At 54.3% G+C, this 13,083-nt stretch overlaps 6 protein-coding genes across 6 annotated transcripts; 2 read left to right on the top strand and 4 right to left on the bottom strand.

Moving 5' to 3' along the window:
* Positions 1-184: 184 nt before the first annotated feature.
* Positions 185-1,534, bottom strand: BO82DRAFT_434894 (zinc-binding alcohol dehydrogenase family protein; the record flags this gene model as incomplete). The annotated part of the gene is made up of 3 exons (XM_025640982.1): positions 1,208-1,534; positions 983-1,100; positions 185-924 (listed from the first exon to the last, which is right to left on the bottom strand). Exons 1-3 carry the CDS (start codon positions 1,463-1,465, stop codon positions 185-187), a joined length of 1,116 nt encoding a protein of 371 aa, XP_025488876.1. The 5' UTR covers positions 1,466-1,534.
* A 468-nt stretch (positions 1,535-2,002) lies between these two features.
* On the bottom strand, positions 2,003-4,359 carry BO82DRAFT_342298 (acyl-CoA oxidase; the record flags this gene model as incomplete). Its single annotated transcript, XM_025633578.1, has 4 exons — positions 3,893-4,359; positions 3,452-3,825; positions 2,734-3,400; positions 2,003-2,680 (listed from the first exon to the last, which is right to left on the bottom strand). Exons 1-4 carry the CDS (start codon positions 4,256-4,258, stop codon positions 2,003-2,005), a joined length of 2,085 nt encoding a protein of 694 aa, XP_025488875.1. The 5' UTR covers positions 4,259-4,359.
* A 443-nt stretch (positions 4,360-4,802) lies between these two features.
* BO82DRAFT_357192 (isopenicillin N synthase family dioxygenase) lies at positions 4,803-6,223 on the bottom strand. Its single transcript, XM_025635952.1, has 3 exons — positions 6,010-6,223; positions 5,567-5,941; positions 4,803-5,513 (listed from the first exon to the last, which is right to left on the bottom strand). Exons 1-3 carry the CDS (start codon positions 6,011-6,013, stop codon positions 5,071-5,073), a joined length of 822 nt encoding a protein of 273 aa, XP_025488874.1. The 5' UTR covers positions 6,014-6,223; the 3' UTR covers positions 4,803-5,070.
* A 257-nt stretch (positions 6,224-6,480) lies between these two features.
* BO82DRAFT_377110 (alpha-hydroxy acid oxidase) lies at positions 6,481-7,965 on the bottom strand (the record flags this gene model as incomplete). The annotated part of the gene is made up of 8 exons (XM_025637563.1): positions 6,481-6,556; positions 6,606-6,682; positions 6,737-6,990; positions 7,047-7,121; positions 7,181-7,568; positions 7,634-7,736; positions 7,784-7,817; positions 7,872-7,965. 8 exons carry the CDS (start codon positions 7,963-7,965, stop codon positions 6,481-6,483), a joined length of 1,101 nt encoding a protein of 366 aa, XP_025488873.1.
* A 470-nt stretch (positions 7,966-8,435) lies between these two features.
* Positions 8,436-9,732, top strand: BO82DRAFT_434891 (uncharacterized protein; the record flags this gene model as incomplete). The annotated part of the gene is made up of 5 exons (XM_025640981.1): positions 8,436-8,452; positions 8,507-8,712; positions 8,773-8,850; positions 8,909-9,375; positions 9,426-9,732. 5 exons carry the CDS (start codon positions 8,436-8,438, stop codon positions 9,681-9,683), a joined length of 1,026 nt encoding a protein of 341 aa, XP_025488872.1. The 3' UTR covers positions 9,684-9,732.
* Positions 9,733-10,064: 332 nt separating this feature from the next.
* Positions 10,065-12,435, top strand: BO82DRAFT_317042 (Zn(II)2Cys6 transcription factor; the record flags this gene model as incomplete). Its single annotated transcript, XM_025632598.1, has 3 exons — positions 10,065-10,329; positions 10,381-11,321; positions 11,377-12,435. 3 exons carry the CDS (start codon positions 10,065-10,067, stop codon positions 12,433-12,435), a joined length of 2,265 nt encoding a protein of 754 aa, XP_025488871.1.
* Between the last annotated feature and the right edge of the window lie 648 nt (positions 12,436-13,083).

Raw genomic sequence — 13,083 nt, 5'->3', positions numbered from 1 at the left:
CCGACGCAACCACCCTCAGTCACCGACAGCATACATCTCACATTGACCCTTCTATTGCCTGTCTTCCCATCAACTGATCTCAAACAGAACCATCTACATCTACAACACAATTCATACAACAAGCCCCCGCTCAACCCCAATCTACACCCCAACCCCCTCCGCAAGAACCCCCCAAACCAAAAACCTACAACCCCGGCGTCTCCCCCACCCGAAAGACATACTTAACAGCACTCGCCCTCCCATCCCTCAAATCGCGCATCGCCCCCTCCACCCCCAACAACCCGTTCTCGCGCACCTCAAACGGATGGCCCTCAAACGTCCCCTCGGCCAGTGCCCTTCCAAACCACCGACAAAACACGAAACACAGATCCCTGGCGTCCGCCTCCCCGCCCACCTCGTGCGCACTGCTCACCCACGTGTTGGTCTTGACGCCGGGCGACACGTCGTACGGACAGGGGAGCACGTAGTTGACCTGCCCGCCGGGCGCGACGACGCTGCGGATCACCTCGGAGCTGGTTTCGGTGACGATCGTGTCGAGGATGTGTTCTAGTTTCAGGCCACCATCATCCGAGGGCGAGGGGGTGGAAGAGGTGGGGGCTGCGGCAGCCAGCGCGGCCTTCACGCCGGCAACGGTGGCTGCTGCGCCGGCCCGGTAGTCGACGATCGCGTCGCCCTTTGCCGGGTCGAGGAACCGGGAGATGTAGGAGGCGCCGCGGCCGGCGATGGCGATGATCGGGTGGATGTTGCTTTGCCGGGCGAGTTTGATGGCGAAGGCGCCGACGGCGGTGCTGCCGCCGTAGATTAATAGGGGGGTGCGCTGGGGGGTTGGGCCCGGGGCGGGGGGCGTCCAGGGGAGTGGGAGGCGGTGGTGGTGGTAGAGAGAGACGATGGCTGTTAGGGCTGCGAGAGGGATGGTTGCCGCTTCTGTTTATCTGTTAGTCTGTGACGTTAGGGATGGCCCAAGAGGAAGGGAGGGACGCACCCTCGAAAGACACCTTGGCTGGGATGTGGAAGGTGGTGTGGCTCCAGGCGACGGCGTACTCGGCGTACGAGCCGCCAGGGGCCAGCATTTCGTGGAAGGCGCCCACGCGGTCTCCGGGCTTTGTCGCTGTTAGTTTCGTTGTATGCGCCCCGGCTTTTGTGGGAGTCGGGATGAGAACGATGGATAGGTGCTATAAGAGAGAGAGAGAGAGAGAGAGGGGCAGACCTTGAACTCAAACACATTCCGCCCAACCTTCTCGACCACGCCCGCGATGTCGTCGCCCTGGTTCACGCCATCTTTGATATGTGCGTATCGCGCCCCGAACGTCTCGTCGTCGCTCCCCGCCAGCTCGGGCACCTTCCAGTCCTTCGGGTTCGACCCGGACACGACCACCCGGATGAGCACTTGGTCGTCGTTGATCGCGGGGACCGGGGAGTCGATCAGCTTGCAGCTGGGGCCGGGGAGGTTGATGATTTGCTTCATTTCGAGCTGGTATTACCGGGTGCGTGCGAGGGACGAGTGGGGATGCTGCTGCCTGCTATTACTACCGTGCCAGACACAAAATAAATACTCGCCCGCCTGGATGATCCCATTGTGCCTTCACTTTTCTTCAGGGATGTAATTATTAAGCAGGGTGGAGACGGTGGAGGTTTGACGTCACCTGAAGAAGCTTATGTTGGGGTTGTGCAGTCCGGAAGGGTGGGAACATTGCATCCGAGTTATAGTCCAAGAATAAGGGCCTGGATTGAAACGATAGTGGACTGTAGGTAGGCACAGGGCCTGGGCAAATCTCCAACGGATGTCGTTCAGCCGTGATCCGTTCTGTCGGGCAACGGCAATTGTTGAAGAAAGTGGAGCCTCCCCGAGACGGGGCATAAACGCTTCTATCGATGATCGACCGCATGAGAAAAGCATCTTGTTTCATATTTACATGTATTCGTCTCATCTCTAGCCTCTAATCTGTAGACTTTCTAGATCTATATACACCTCCTATAACCCATGACGAAAACCAAAGTCAAATTATAGCTTGCTCTTGGGCGGGCTGTTCTTGAGGACAGCCGCGTTCCAAGGATAGGGGTCGAACACCAGATCGTTGACCGGATTCTGGCTAGCCCGGCGGAACAGATCAGGGTAGACGTCGCCGTCATACTTGCCTAGACTGCTGTCCAGCTGCCAGTCCGGAATCTTCCAGGCATCCACCAGCCGCACGGCGTGGGGCCGGATATCATCCAAAAGCTTCATCACCGCGTTCTCCCGAGCCAGGCCAATCTGGCGAACCGTGACCGCGCTCGACGAGAAGAACTCGGAAGCTTCACGCTCCAGAGTGTGCAGAGCGTACAAGCGGAACAGCTTCTGCAGGACCTCAGTCGTCGCACCGTCGACGGCCGACGCCACCTCCTTCGAGTTGACCGCCTCGTAGAAGTTCTTGACAGCCAGGTACTGGGAGTGAGCAGTCGACAAGCGCCAGAAGTCGACCAGAAGACTGTTCCACGAGCGCTTCTCGACGTCCCGGTGCTTGAGGGCCTCGAAGGTCATGTGAGCTGTGCGCCAAGCAAAGGCAGCCACAATGTCCGCATCGTTTCCGAGGATGTCAAACGAAGCGCCCTTGTCGCGGCGGTTGAGGTAGGTCTGCAGAATCTGGGAGGTGTCGTTGCCGGTTCCCTTGCCAGCAAGAACAGCGCGAGCAGATTTCAAAAGCTAGATCAGTCAGCGGAAATGTCGTGGCATATCGAAACAATCACGTCACTTACATATCTTGCCACCTGCTGCGTCAACATGTAATTGTCGCCTTCCCAGGTGAGTGTGGGCAGATAATCCGAGTACCAGGGTCCAATGCCGCTGAAGCTGCTGTATCCGTGACCACCGCAGGCACGACGGCACACCTCAAGACCTTCACCCGCCGTCGTACTAGCCAATGCCTTGAGACCGCAAGACGTAGCATGGAGATCGGCCAACAAATCCGCTCCAGCCCTCAACTGCTCAGGACCGGCACCACGCTTGTCCTGTCCCGGCTCCGAGGCGGCCTTCATGCGGGTCTGATTTTCCTCGTAGAGTCTCTGCATGCCCCGACCGGTAAAGTGCAGGGCATACATCGACGCAAGCAAGGGGAGAAGACGGATCTGGACCATCTTGTAATTAAGCACCTGGTTCTCTCCTTCGTGGCTCTTGGCATCGCGATCCTGGAACTGTCGACGCACAGCACAGTACCGGGTGGCGATGGTGACACCACGAGCAAGGACACCACCGGCCTGAAGGACAATGTTGGAACGGACCCAGGTCATGGTACCGTAAACCAAGGAAGGGGAAGCCGGGCGCTGGTACTCGCTAGTCGCCTGATCCACGCGACAGAAGCGAGCCAGCATATTCACGTGGGGGACCTTGACCTTGTTGAACAGAAGGAAACCATTGTCCATCGTGCTAGCAAAGTCAGTATAATCATCACACAGGCACATGACGGTCGGTACTCACTTGTATCCAAATTTCGGTCCGATATCACCCACGTATACGTTCTCCAAAGGCTGATGCGTCTCCATGTCACGGATCTGCACCACGAAAGGGTGAGGACCGTAGTTCTTGCCCTTGATGTAGAGCTGCGCCATCACCACTGCGTGGTTGGCAGTACGTCCCAGAGAGCCGATCCACCATTTGGAGGCAGTCAGCGTAGGGGAGTGGATGGTAAATGTCTTGTCCTCCGGGTTCCAGGTAGCGGTGGTCTCAAGCCCGCGGACATTAGACCCGTGACCCAATTCTGTTTGCGCATAGCATCCCAAGATCTTGTAATTTTGAGCCGGCTCGTAGAAAAGCTTGTGTTGCTCCGGGGTGCCTTGTTCCCGCAAGGTGACCTAGCGCAAAGCAATGCCAATTAGCATTCGGCCCAACCGGAGGAGGAGAGAATTGTTCCAAACATACCAGAAACATGGTGGCGTGCAGACCATACGGCGTAGGCTCTGAAAGCAAGTCATTTGCAGTGTGGAACTCGGCGTCCGACCAGCGGTTCTGCTCAGCCAGCTGATGCAGCCGCTTGGCCTTGGCCAGGGACCGTTGAATGCGCTCGGTCCGGCCTAACGTGTGGTTGTCGGACTTGTCGAAGACTTTCTCCGACTTGAGAATGGACAGGATTTTGTCTTGACGGTCAAGGAAGTCTTTCGTGTGAAGTAGCTCACCGAGCTTGTCCACTGCGACGTTGGACTGAGCACGCTCCTCTTGAAGCAAGTGCGAGCCCTGCGGGTCGGCCGGCTTGAGGGCCTGAACCCAATCGGGAGGTGGAGACGGCATTGTAAGATTGAAAGAAAATCTGGGGGAAGCCAAACAGTGGAAAAGAGCTGTGGAATTGAATCTGGGGGACAGGGGGTGGGGAGGCGTTATAAAGAGGCCAGATTCCGGGGGGGGGAAGTGGTGAAGCGAGAATAAGCCCAGCAGCGTTGGGATTATTCGGTCGAGACCCGTCGGCTGTCGGCGCTTCCCAATGCAGTAAGTACCGAGGCAAGCTGTGTGGCAGCCTTGATGCCTGAATACGGGGAGGGGTGAAGGGGGCAAAATTGCCGACTGGCGATTCTCCATCGGACCGATTTTTACCGAGTCATCCTTCCTCAGCTGCATCGGAATCCTGTCCCAATCAGTGCAAGCACTCGTGTTTATCTGATCGCTATCACGAGCTGAGATCTGCACCATTTTGAATCTTAACTGGTCTCATGGCTTCAGATTATCAGGACTGCGACAACTCGGAATCAGCTTCACATGTATTGTCACAGGCCATGTTAGTTGTTTATGCTGATGGTCTGCCTGCCAGTGACCAGCATGAGGTGAAAATATATTGTATTTGAGAATCAGATCACGGCACCATGTTACTGCCAGGCGAGCCGAAGGCTCCGGTCGGATACCAGACAATCACAGGCTGTTCTACTACAAAGAAGTTCAGTTACATGCTTATCAAAATGGCCTTGAAATTGGGACTGGGACCCAATTTCCAAGTGACTAACCTGAGGCCACAAACGAAACGCCGGGAGATCCACTCTCACATGTTGAAGCTGAACCAGCATCCACGTGCACCTCTCACACGCTTGCTCCCAATGCCCGCAAAATAAGGCTCAGTCTATATTCCGATCAACAACGATCGCATCCTCTGTATCCCTGGATAGCTCCGCCATAGCTTCGGCCTGCTGCGAATTCCCGTACGTGTCTGCATACCGCGCCAACATCCACTCCTGCACCGTGATGGGAGGGTATTTGGCCGCCTCCGCCTGCCCCTTGCAACTCGGGATGCATTCCACCAGAAAGTCCGGATTGCCCGAAAAGAAGAACGGCGCACTGTATCGCTCCTCGCCACTTCTGTTGATCACGCGGTGGAGGTTGGATATATATCGATCGTTGGTCCAGCGCATCATCATGTTCCCCAGGTTGACCACCAACGCGCCGGGAATAGGGACGACATCCGCCCATCGAGATCCCTCGCGGTCCCAGACCTGAAGCCCGCCTTTATCGTCCTGCAATAGGATAGTGAGACCGCCGAAATCCGTATGTGCGCCGATGCCTGCAAAATCGACTCAGTACTGCTGCATTTGTCAGGGTGTTGACTTTGCGTACCTCGCTCCAAACTCGACTCCTCTGTTTCCTGCGGCGGGTAGCGCAACAACCGCAGAATGGTCGCCGATTCGCGGCAGAATTCATCGAACCAATCCTCTCTCAGATCCAAGGTCAATGCTAGTATGCGGAAGATCTCCCAAGACAGGTAGGTCATGAGGGTGTGGTAGTCATTGACCACAGCGCGAAACCGCGTTGGATCTCTGATTTCGGCCGGATATTTGTTTTCACCTTGCGAGAACTTCCCAGCCTTCACGGCGAGATGGTTCGGGGCGAGCTCTCGGCACAAATAAAACCCTTCTTTCAAATCGCCGGGTCCTCGTTTTTCGAAGTTCTGTGCGCGAAGGCGTTCGTACCCCAGGTTCGGCGTGCCGATGTCTAATCGTTTACAGGTCAGCCTGCCCTCAATCGCTGAAGCTAAATCGACAACCCGATGAGCAAACTACCCATGCTGTATTTCTCTTTCACCTCGGCTGGGAGACTGAAAAGGTCTCGGGCCTGCTCGAGAACATTCTGTTGGATCCCGAGGGGAATGCCATGGTTGACCAGCTGGAAGAATCCATGTCTCTGGCAAGCTTCTCGAATCTGTCGAACGAGAGTTGCTTTCTTTTCTGGATCAGATTCGTTCCAAACTACAAAGCATTATCAGTGATGCACAATCTCCACATTTAATATTGGCTTCGAACCTCCAAAGTCGATTATGGGCGGTGCTGTAGCCATGGTGCTGATGTTGACTGACTTGTGTTGAGGTCAGTGAAGTACTGCGGGGTAAGCGTTTGGACACGTGGGCCTGCATCCCCTGGCTCTTGAACTACTCTGATTAAAAACGATGCACAACACTGAAGAGGTGTCAAGTATGGGCTAAATTACTAAGCATCGAATTGCTCAAAGGTAAATTGGCTGGAAAAAGAACGTTCTCAAAGCTTGGAAAGAACGCCATCAGGTTTGAGAATCGACAAATGCCTCCTTTGGATTTCCTTAATCGAACGGCATCTAAGTTCAATTAGCAATGGACCGAATTTTCATAAATTGAGGGCCTTACCCAGCCAGTGCCATCGTAATCATCAGCTCGTTGCGCAAAATCCGAATTGCCAGTTCCACACCCTTCTGACCGTCGTACTGGAGGTTTATCGTTAGTAATGCCATGGCAGGAGATCGAGAGAGAATACTTACCGCCAATCCCCAGATCGGAATTCGTCCGACAAAGCAAAAATCTGCACCCAGAGCAATGGCCTTGAAGATATCGGAACCGCGTCGAATGCCTCCATCGATTGCGATTTGAATACGACCCTTAGCAACCGGTGCGCATTCTCGAAGAGCATCCAGAGTGGCTGGGACACCGTCGAGTTGGCGACCGCCGTGGTTGGAGATGACGACGCCGTCGAGGCCGTATTGGATGGCAAGCTCAACGTCTTCGGGGGTATATACTGTGGAGATTTAATCAGAGGTGGGCTCGGACGAATCCATCAGGGTTGGTTCTTACCTCCTTTCAACCAAATTTGCAGTGTTGTGTTTTCCCTGAGCCAGGGAATGGTGCTTTCCCAGTCCAAACTCGGATCTAACGCAACCTCAAGTCAACAATTGCAGGCATCTTCGTGGTTCGAAATTCCAACCTACCGTACTCAGTCCGGTCCGAAGTATCACTGCCGCAACTCAAGATATTCGGCCATTCCATATCCTCCGGCAGAGTGTAGTTGTTCCGGTGCTCATTCAATCGTTTGCCTAAAACAGGCACGTCCACTGACAAGAAAAGCGCCTTGTAGCCGGCCTTCTCGGCGCGGCGGAGCAGCTGCAGTGTGATCGAACGATCCCTTAAAACACACATCTGCATCACATATGGATTCCCACGGCCCTGACTGGCCACGTCCTCCAGCGAATAATTCGAATATGAGGAAAGACCCATGCAGATGCCGTGATTGGCAGCGGCGCGTGAGGTCGCCAGCTCGCCGTCGGGGTGCGCAAGTTTGTGCGACGCTGCCGGGCTGAATCCGATAGGCAGCGATACCTGTGCGCACAGACGAGGTTAGTATCGGGGCGACAATTTCGAGGGGAGAGAGTGTTGCATAGTACCTTCGTGCCAAGAACCTCAGTACTAGTGTCCACCTTGTCCACGTTGATCAAGATGCGCGGTCGGATCTTGTACCGGTCGAATGCAGCCTCGTTCTCACGTAGTCTGAAGTTGTGTTAGGGATGTAGGCGTGACAATCGAGTCGGACCTACGTGATGAGATCCATGGCACCCTCATTATAGTATTCTATAGCGCGTCAGCTGGATGCGTATGCTGGCCATGCTCGACACAGTAGCACACCTCTGACCATCACAGGGAGGTTCTGGCTTCCAAGAGCCTTCAGATCTGCGATGCAGCTGACATTCTTGTCATAACTCACTCCACGGTGGGCCATTCTCACTGGACTGAGGAGGAAACGGAGTCGGAATTGGAGATGGTGATGGTGAGAGAGTAATGGCTAGACTACAGAGAACGGGTGTTGCACCCGGCATCTTGTTGGGCGTTATATGAGAGAGAGGAACACCGGCGCATGACACTTTTCTGGGACAAGATTTCCCAAAACGGTATCAGAATTGCGATGGTAAGACGCAACGCTTCTACTACGCAAGAATCCGCATCTCCAAACACCGATCGGCGATATCGTCTAGTATAGAGAGTTATCCCATTTACCTAGAGATGTTTTGACTCCTGAGGCAGGTCGTCCCCGGGACCACCTTCCTATCCGGGACTGCTACTCTCGCCCGTCCATCTCTTACATCGCGGAGTCCTTTCTTCCCCCTCATTCTTCATCTTCATCTCTCATTGACAGTACCATATTGACAGCCAAAGATTTACATCGCAGCAACAGACACAACTCTGATCACAATGGCGAGGATCTTTCTGTAAGAACGAACACCCTCGCAGTCGTCCACGAGATCATGCTCACCACTCTTCAGAACTGGTGCATCGGGCTATATCGGCGGCGATGTTCTTCACGCTCTTCGGTCAGCTCTACCCAAATGCGATTACAGTGTCCTCCTGAGAGATGAAAAGAAGGCAAAGAAAGTCCAGGCTGCCTACCCTAACGTGCGCGTGGTGATTGGGGATTTGGACGCAGCTGCTGTCATTGAGAAGGAGGCCACTCAAGCAGACGTTGTCATCCGTGTGTTTAACCGCTCTGAAGTCCATTAATCATATGGCTAACCCCATACTCTCCCTTCAGATGCCGCAAGCACCAACCACATCAAGAGCGTCGAAGCCATCGCACGCGGTCTGTCAGCAGAAGCTAGGACAAAGCCTGGTCAGTAGCGAGCAATGGTCGATTCGAAAGGCGAGCGACAGCTAATAATGATGACCAGGCTACTGGATCCAGATGTCCGGCGCCAGCGTTCTTTCCATGCCCGACATTGAACACAATACTTTCGGCCAGGCATCAAGCAGCATTTACAGTGACGTCGACGGCGCCGAGAAGGTGCACGCGCTGATCAAGCGCTATTCATCTAAACGCCTTGTTGACAACTTTATTGCCAACTTACTCCCAGCAACCACGCGACCTAAGACCGCTCTCATCTTCGGCCCGATCATCTATGGTCGCGGCCGAGGCATTGTCAAGCAGCGAAGCATTCAAATTCCCGAGCTTGCGCGAGCAAACCTGCAGCGTCGGGAGGGTGTTCAAGTGGGCAAGGGCGAGAGCACCTGGAGCAACATCCACATTGCAGACTTGAGCAACATCTTCGTCAAGTTGGTGGAGAAAGGACTAGAAAATGCGGACGGCGAGTTGTGGAATGAGAATGGACTATACTTTCCGGTGAATACCGCGATGCTGGTGAGTGAATGGACCGTTCGTGCTATACCCCAGCCGCTAACAGCAACTAGCCCTTTAAGGAGATTTCACAGCGCATCGCACAGGAGGTCTACAAGCTCGGTCTCGCAGACTCAGCTTCTGTGAAGGAGATTGACCCTACCGAGGCGGACTTCATCACGCCACATGCTGCAGTTATTCTTGGTACGAACGCGAGACAGGTGGCTCAAAGATCTCGCCACTACTTGAAATGGGTGCCCGAACGACATACGTTGGAAGAGGAGATTCCCCTTGCTGTCAGCGCTGAAGTAGAGACTTTGGGCTTGGCGTAGCTTTTAGGCTTGTATAGAATTGCAACATATATCACTCGGCCATAGTTACAACGTTCAATCTATCTTTTATTCCTCTTTCTTTGATTCGTTCTTACTTTCTGTTCGCATTTGCCCTTCGGTGTAAGAAACATATATTAGATAAGAAAGGTGGCTTATCTACACAAGTCGGCACTAACCCCAAAAAGCAGGTCCTTCCGACAGTAACCGCCGCGAAAGAGGAAAGAGGTTCCGCGGAAAGTGAGGGGTTGCAGATTGTGGTGCTTCCTGATATAGCAACACACCTCTGCATTACCCCAGATTCCCCATGATATCAACTCGGAATCTGAGACTCAATCATTTCCCATCACACCATTGCTACGATTGACAATCACTTCCGATGTCATGGCAGGATCCAAGGCATCAGGCAACCGATCCCGTCGCACCCACGCTTTGGGAGCCTGCAAGACCTGCCGTCGCCGGCATGCCAAATGCGATCAACGGAGACCCTCGTGCCAGATGTGCCGGGCCAGCGGGGTGACATGTGAGGGGTTCACCGATGATATTCGCTGGGTAGCTGCGCGCAAGCATCAGTCGCCGCCGCGATCGAGGGACTGGAAACTCAAGAAAGATCCGGCCCAGTTGGGCCCGAGACGTCTTCTCTACACAGGTGACTTGACTCTGCCTCATCTCCATGATGGCCTCTAATGACTGAATTCAGAGCAGTCACGGCTTTCTATGAGTGATGCCTTGAGCGCGGAGCTAGTGTCGGGGTCTATCGATGCCTCCTTAGCGGAGATCGATAGCCGGGCGAGGGATTCAGACCGACCTACCGATGAAAGCATCGTGGTCGGGCCTTTCGCTGTCCTGGATCTGTCGGGCACAAAGCATGAAGAGACTGCCTCGCAGCTAGAAAGATTTAGGGACACGGAGGAGGTTGTGAGCCCTCCGCCGGTGCCAGCACCCCTGGTTGAAACCAGCTCGGTCGTAAGCCCGTCACTGTCGCAGGACTCGATTGCTTACATGAATGATCTGCTACAATGGTCGGATCTCTTTAGTATCGATCTCCAAATGCCAGACTCCATGATGTCAACGGCCTTTGACATTGGTGATGCTCTGTTTCTCGAGCCAGACGCACAGGCTGCTGTCAATGGTGGTGCGGTAGGGACAACAGATCCAATCCTTGATACAACTGGGGAGCAAGAACGAACGTATTCGACCTTGATCCCGCAGCTACCCTCGACCTTGGCCAGTGACCCAGTCAATGTGCTGGCTGATGCCCACTTTCTGCTGCGACATTTCCAGGATCATGTCATCTCGCGCATGTCAGCTATTCCCCTTGAACAGAAGTCTCCGTGGAAAATCACGAACGTGCCATCTGCAGTGGTGACGTACAGTGATTTAACATTTCTAGGGTCACAGAACATCAGCCACGCTCGCTTAGCAAACCTGTATTGTCTTCTAGCATGTTCTGCACTGCATCTGACCTTAAATCCATCAATGAATTCATCAGAATCTCGGGGAAATTGGCAGCCAATCGCCGAACATGCATATAATCTCGCTAAGGACCATATGCAGACATCACTAAGACATGAGATTCAACCTAAAGCTGCTAAGTACAAGGACCAGCTGATGGCCATCTGTGCCTTAACCGAATTTGCTGTAAGTTCATGCATCAGTCGCAAGCCACAGGTACGACATCACTGACGCCGCGTAGATCATCAGCGGGCAGCAGCAAGACGCAAGATGCTATATGGTTGACGCTGAGCGACTGCTGCGCTTGCGGGGACTATCCAAGCGGCGCATCTCCCAGAAAGCCCGCCTCCTTCACCATGTATACACTTGGCTTCGGATCATTGGGGAAAGCACCTATACCCTACACGACTATACCCCCTCGGAGCAATTCATGAACGCCTTGAAATGCTCGTTCCGATGCGAAAAGTCCGATAGCAACAACAAACCCAGCACCACCAGCGAACAGACCTCCCGATTAGACGACTTCCTCCGTCTAGCCCGCGGCCCGTCCGATAGCGACCTGAATATCAACGAACCCAAAAGCCAAGATGTGGGTCTCCATGACATCCACCTCCAAGACTCCCGTAGCTACTCAGACACTCTGTATCACCAGATCTACGGGATCCCCGAGACCTGGCTGAGTCTGGTCTCCCAAACAACACGGCTGGCCAACGTAATGGAGACCTTCCGGGTGGCCCGGCGGACCCCGCAAGTTAAGAAAGCCAGCATTGAGGCCTGGGACGCGCTACACCGCCGCAGCGCCCGACTCGAGAATATGGTCTGCGCATTAGCCTCGCGCAAAGTCGAGAGCGCGAGCACGTCCCCGAATCTCTCGGAGGTGTGCTCCCAGACGCACGAGTACCTCCTCGAGGCGCTGAATTCGGCGCTGGTCATCTTCTTCTACCGTCGCATTCGCGAGGTACACCCGCTGATCCTGGAAGGCCACGTGGACAAGGTCATTTCGTCGCTCAGCAAGTTCGACGCTGCGTTGACCGAAGCAGGGCAGACCGGACCGGGTACCACATGGCCGCTGTTTATCGCGGGCTGCGAAGCGACCACTCCCGAGCGACGGTGCGAGGCTCTGAAGCTGCTGGACAAGGGAGAAGCGCGGTGCGGGTTCGCGGGGTTCCGCGTAGCGCGCGAGGTCATGAAGGAGGTCTGGACGCAGCAGGACGAGCACATCACTTCCAGTCGCGGCGAGTATATTCCAACCTGGTTGGACGTGACCACGCAAGGGCAGATTTGGCCCATCCTTGCTTAGACCGATTTGGCCATAGTAAACTTTAAGGTACATACGACGTAACGAGATCAACGACATGGAATGCGACCTAGCATTCAATCCTTTCTCTTTCCACGTTATTTTCAGTTTCTATGCACAATTCTGAACCCAGCGAACATCACCCACTTAGCTCACCTCTCAGCTTTCCCTTTCATATCCCATTATAGTTTTCTTCTTGCTCTAGGAGCGATTAGCTAGTCTTCCAGTCTTTCGCAATGGGGTGGATCGAAACCCCGTCCGTTGTTGCGTGATCCGGTCAAAGAGGGAACGATTCTCCGGACAGAAGATACTATCTTTTGAAATAGCCTGGCTTGACGGTAGGAACTTCTCATCCTGTACAGTACACCCTCCCCGCTCATCTTGTTCATGGCACGTTTACTCTGTACCCCGGAGAGATGCCCTAACTGGGGCCGGAGTATTGCCTTTGTATGCCTACCCCCCCCCCCCCCCCCCGGCACTGGGAGTTTCACTCTCTCCCCGTGGAATTAACTGCCCTCTCCTCGCAATCCGACGATGGCCGTCACCGATTCATCACCCACAGAAGGTTGATACCAAGTAAAAAAGGAGAATAAACTAAGCCGGCCGTTCCGGAACGCTCGAGCCCGTCATCTTGAGACCTTAGACTTCCTA

The sequence above is a fragment of the Aspergillus uvarum genome, assembly GCF_003184745.1.
Source record: "Aspergillus uvarum CBS 121591 unplaced genomic scaffold BO82scaffold_54, whole genome shotgun sequence".
Lineage (NCBI taxonomy): Eukaryota > Fungi > Ascomycota > Eurotiomycetes > Eurotiales > Aspergillaceae > Aspergillus > Aspergillus uvarum.
This window is presented reverse-complemented; position numbering and strand designations above follow the sequence as displayed.

What these genes read in the sequence shown, in the direction of transcription:
- BO82DRAFT_357192 (XM_025635952.1), bottom strand. An exon ending in GGAGTCGAGTTTGGAGCGAG is followed by an intron (nt 5,514 to 5,566) that starts GTACGCAAAGTC and finishes TCGATTTTGCAG; the next exon opens with GCATCGGCGCACATACGGAT.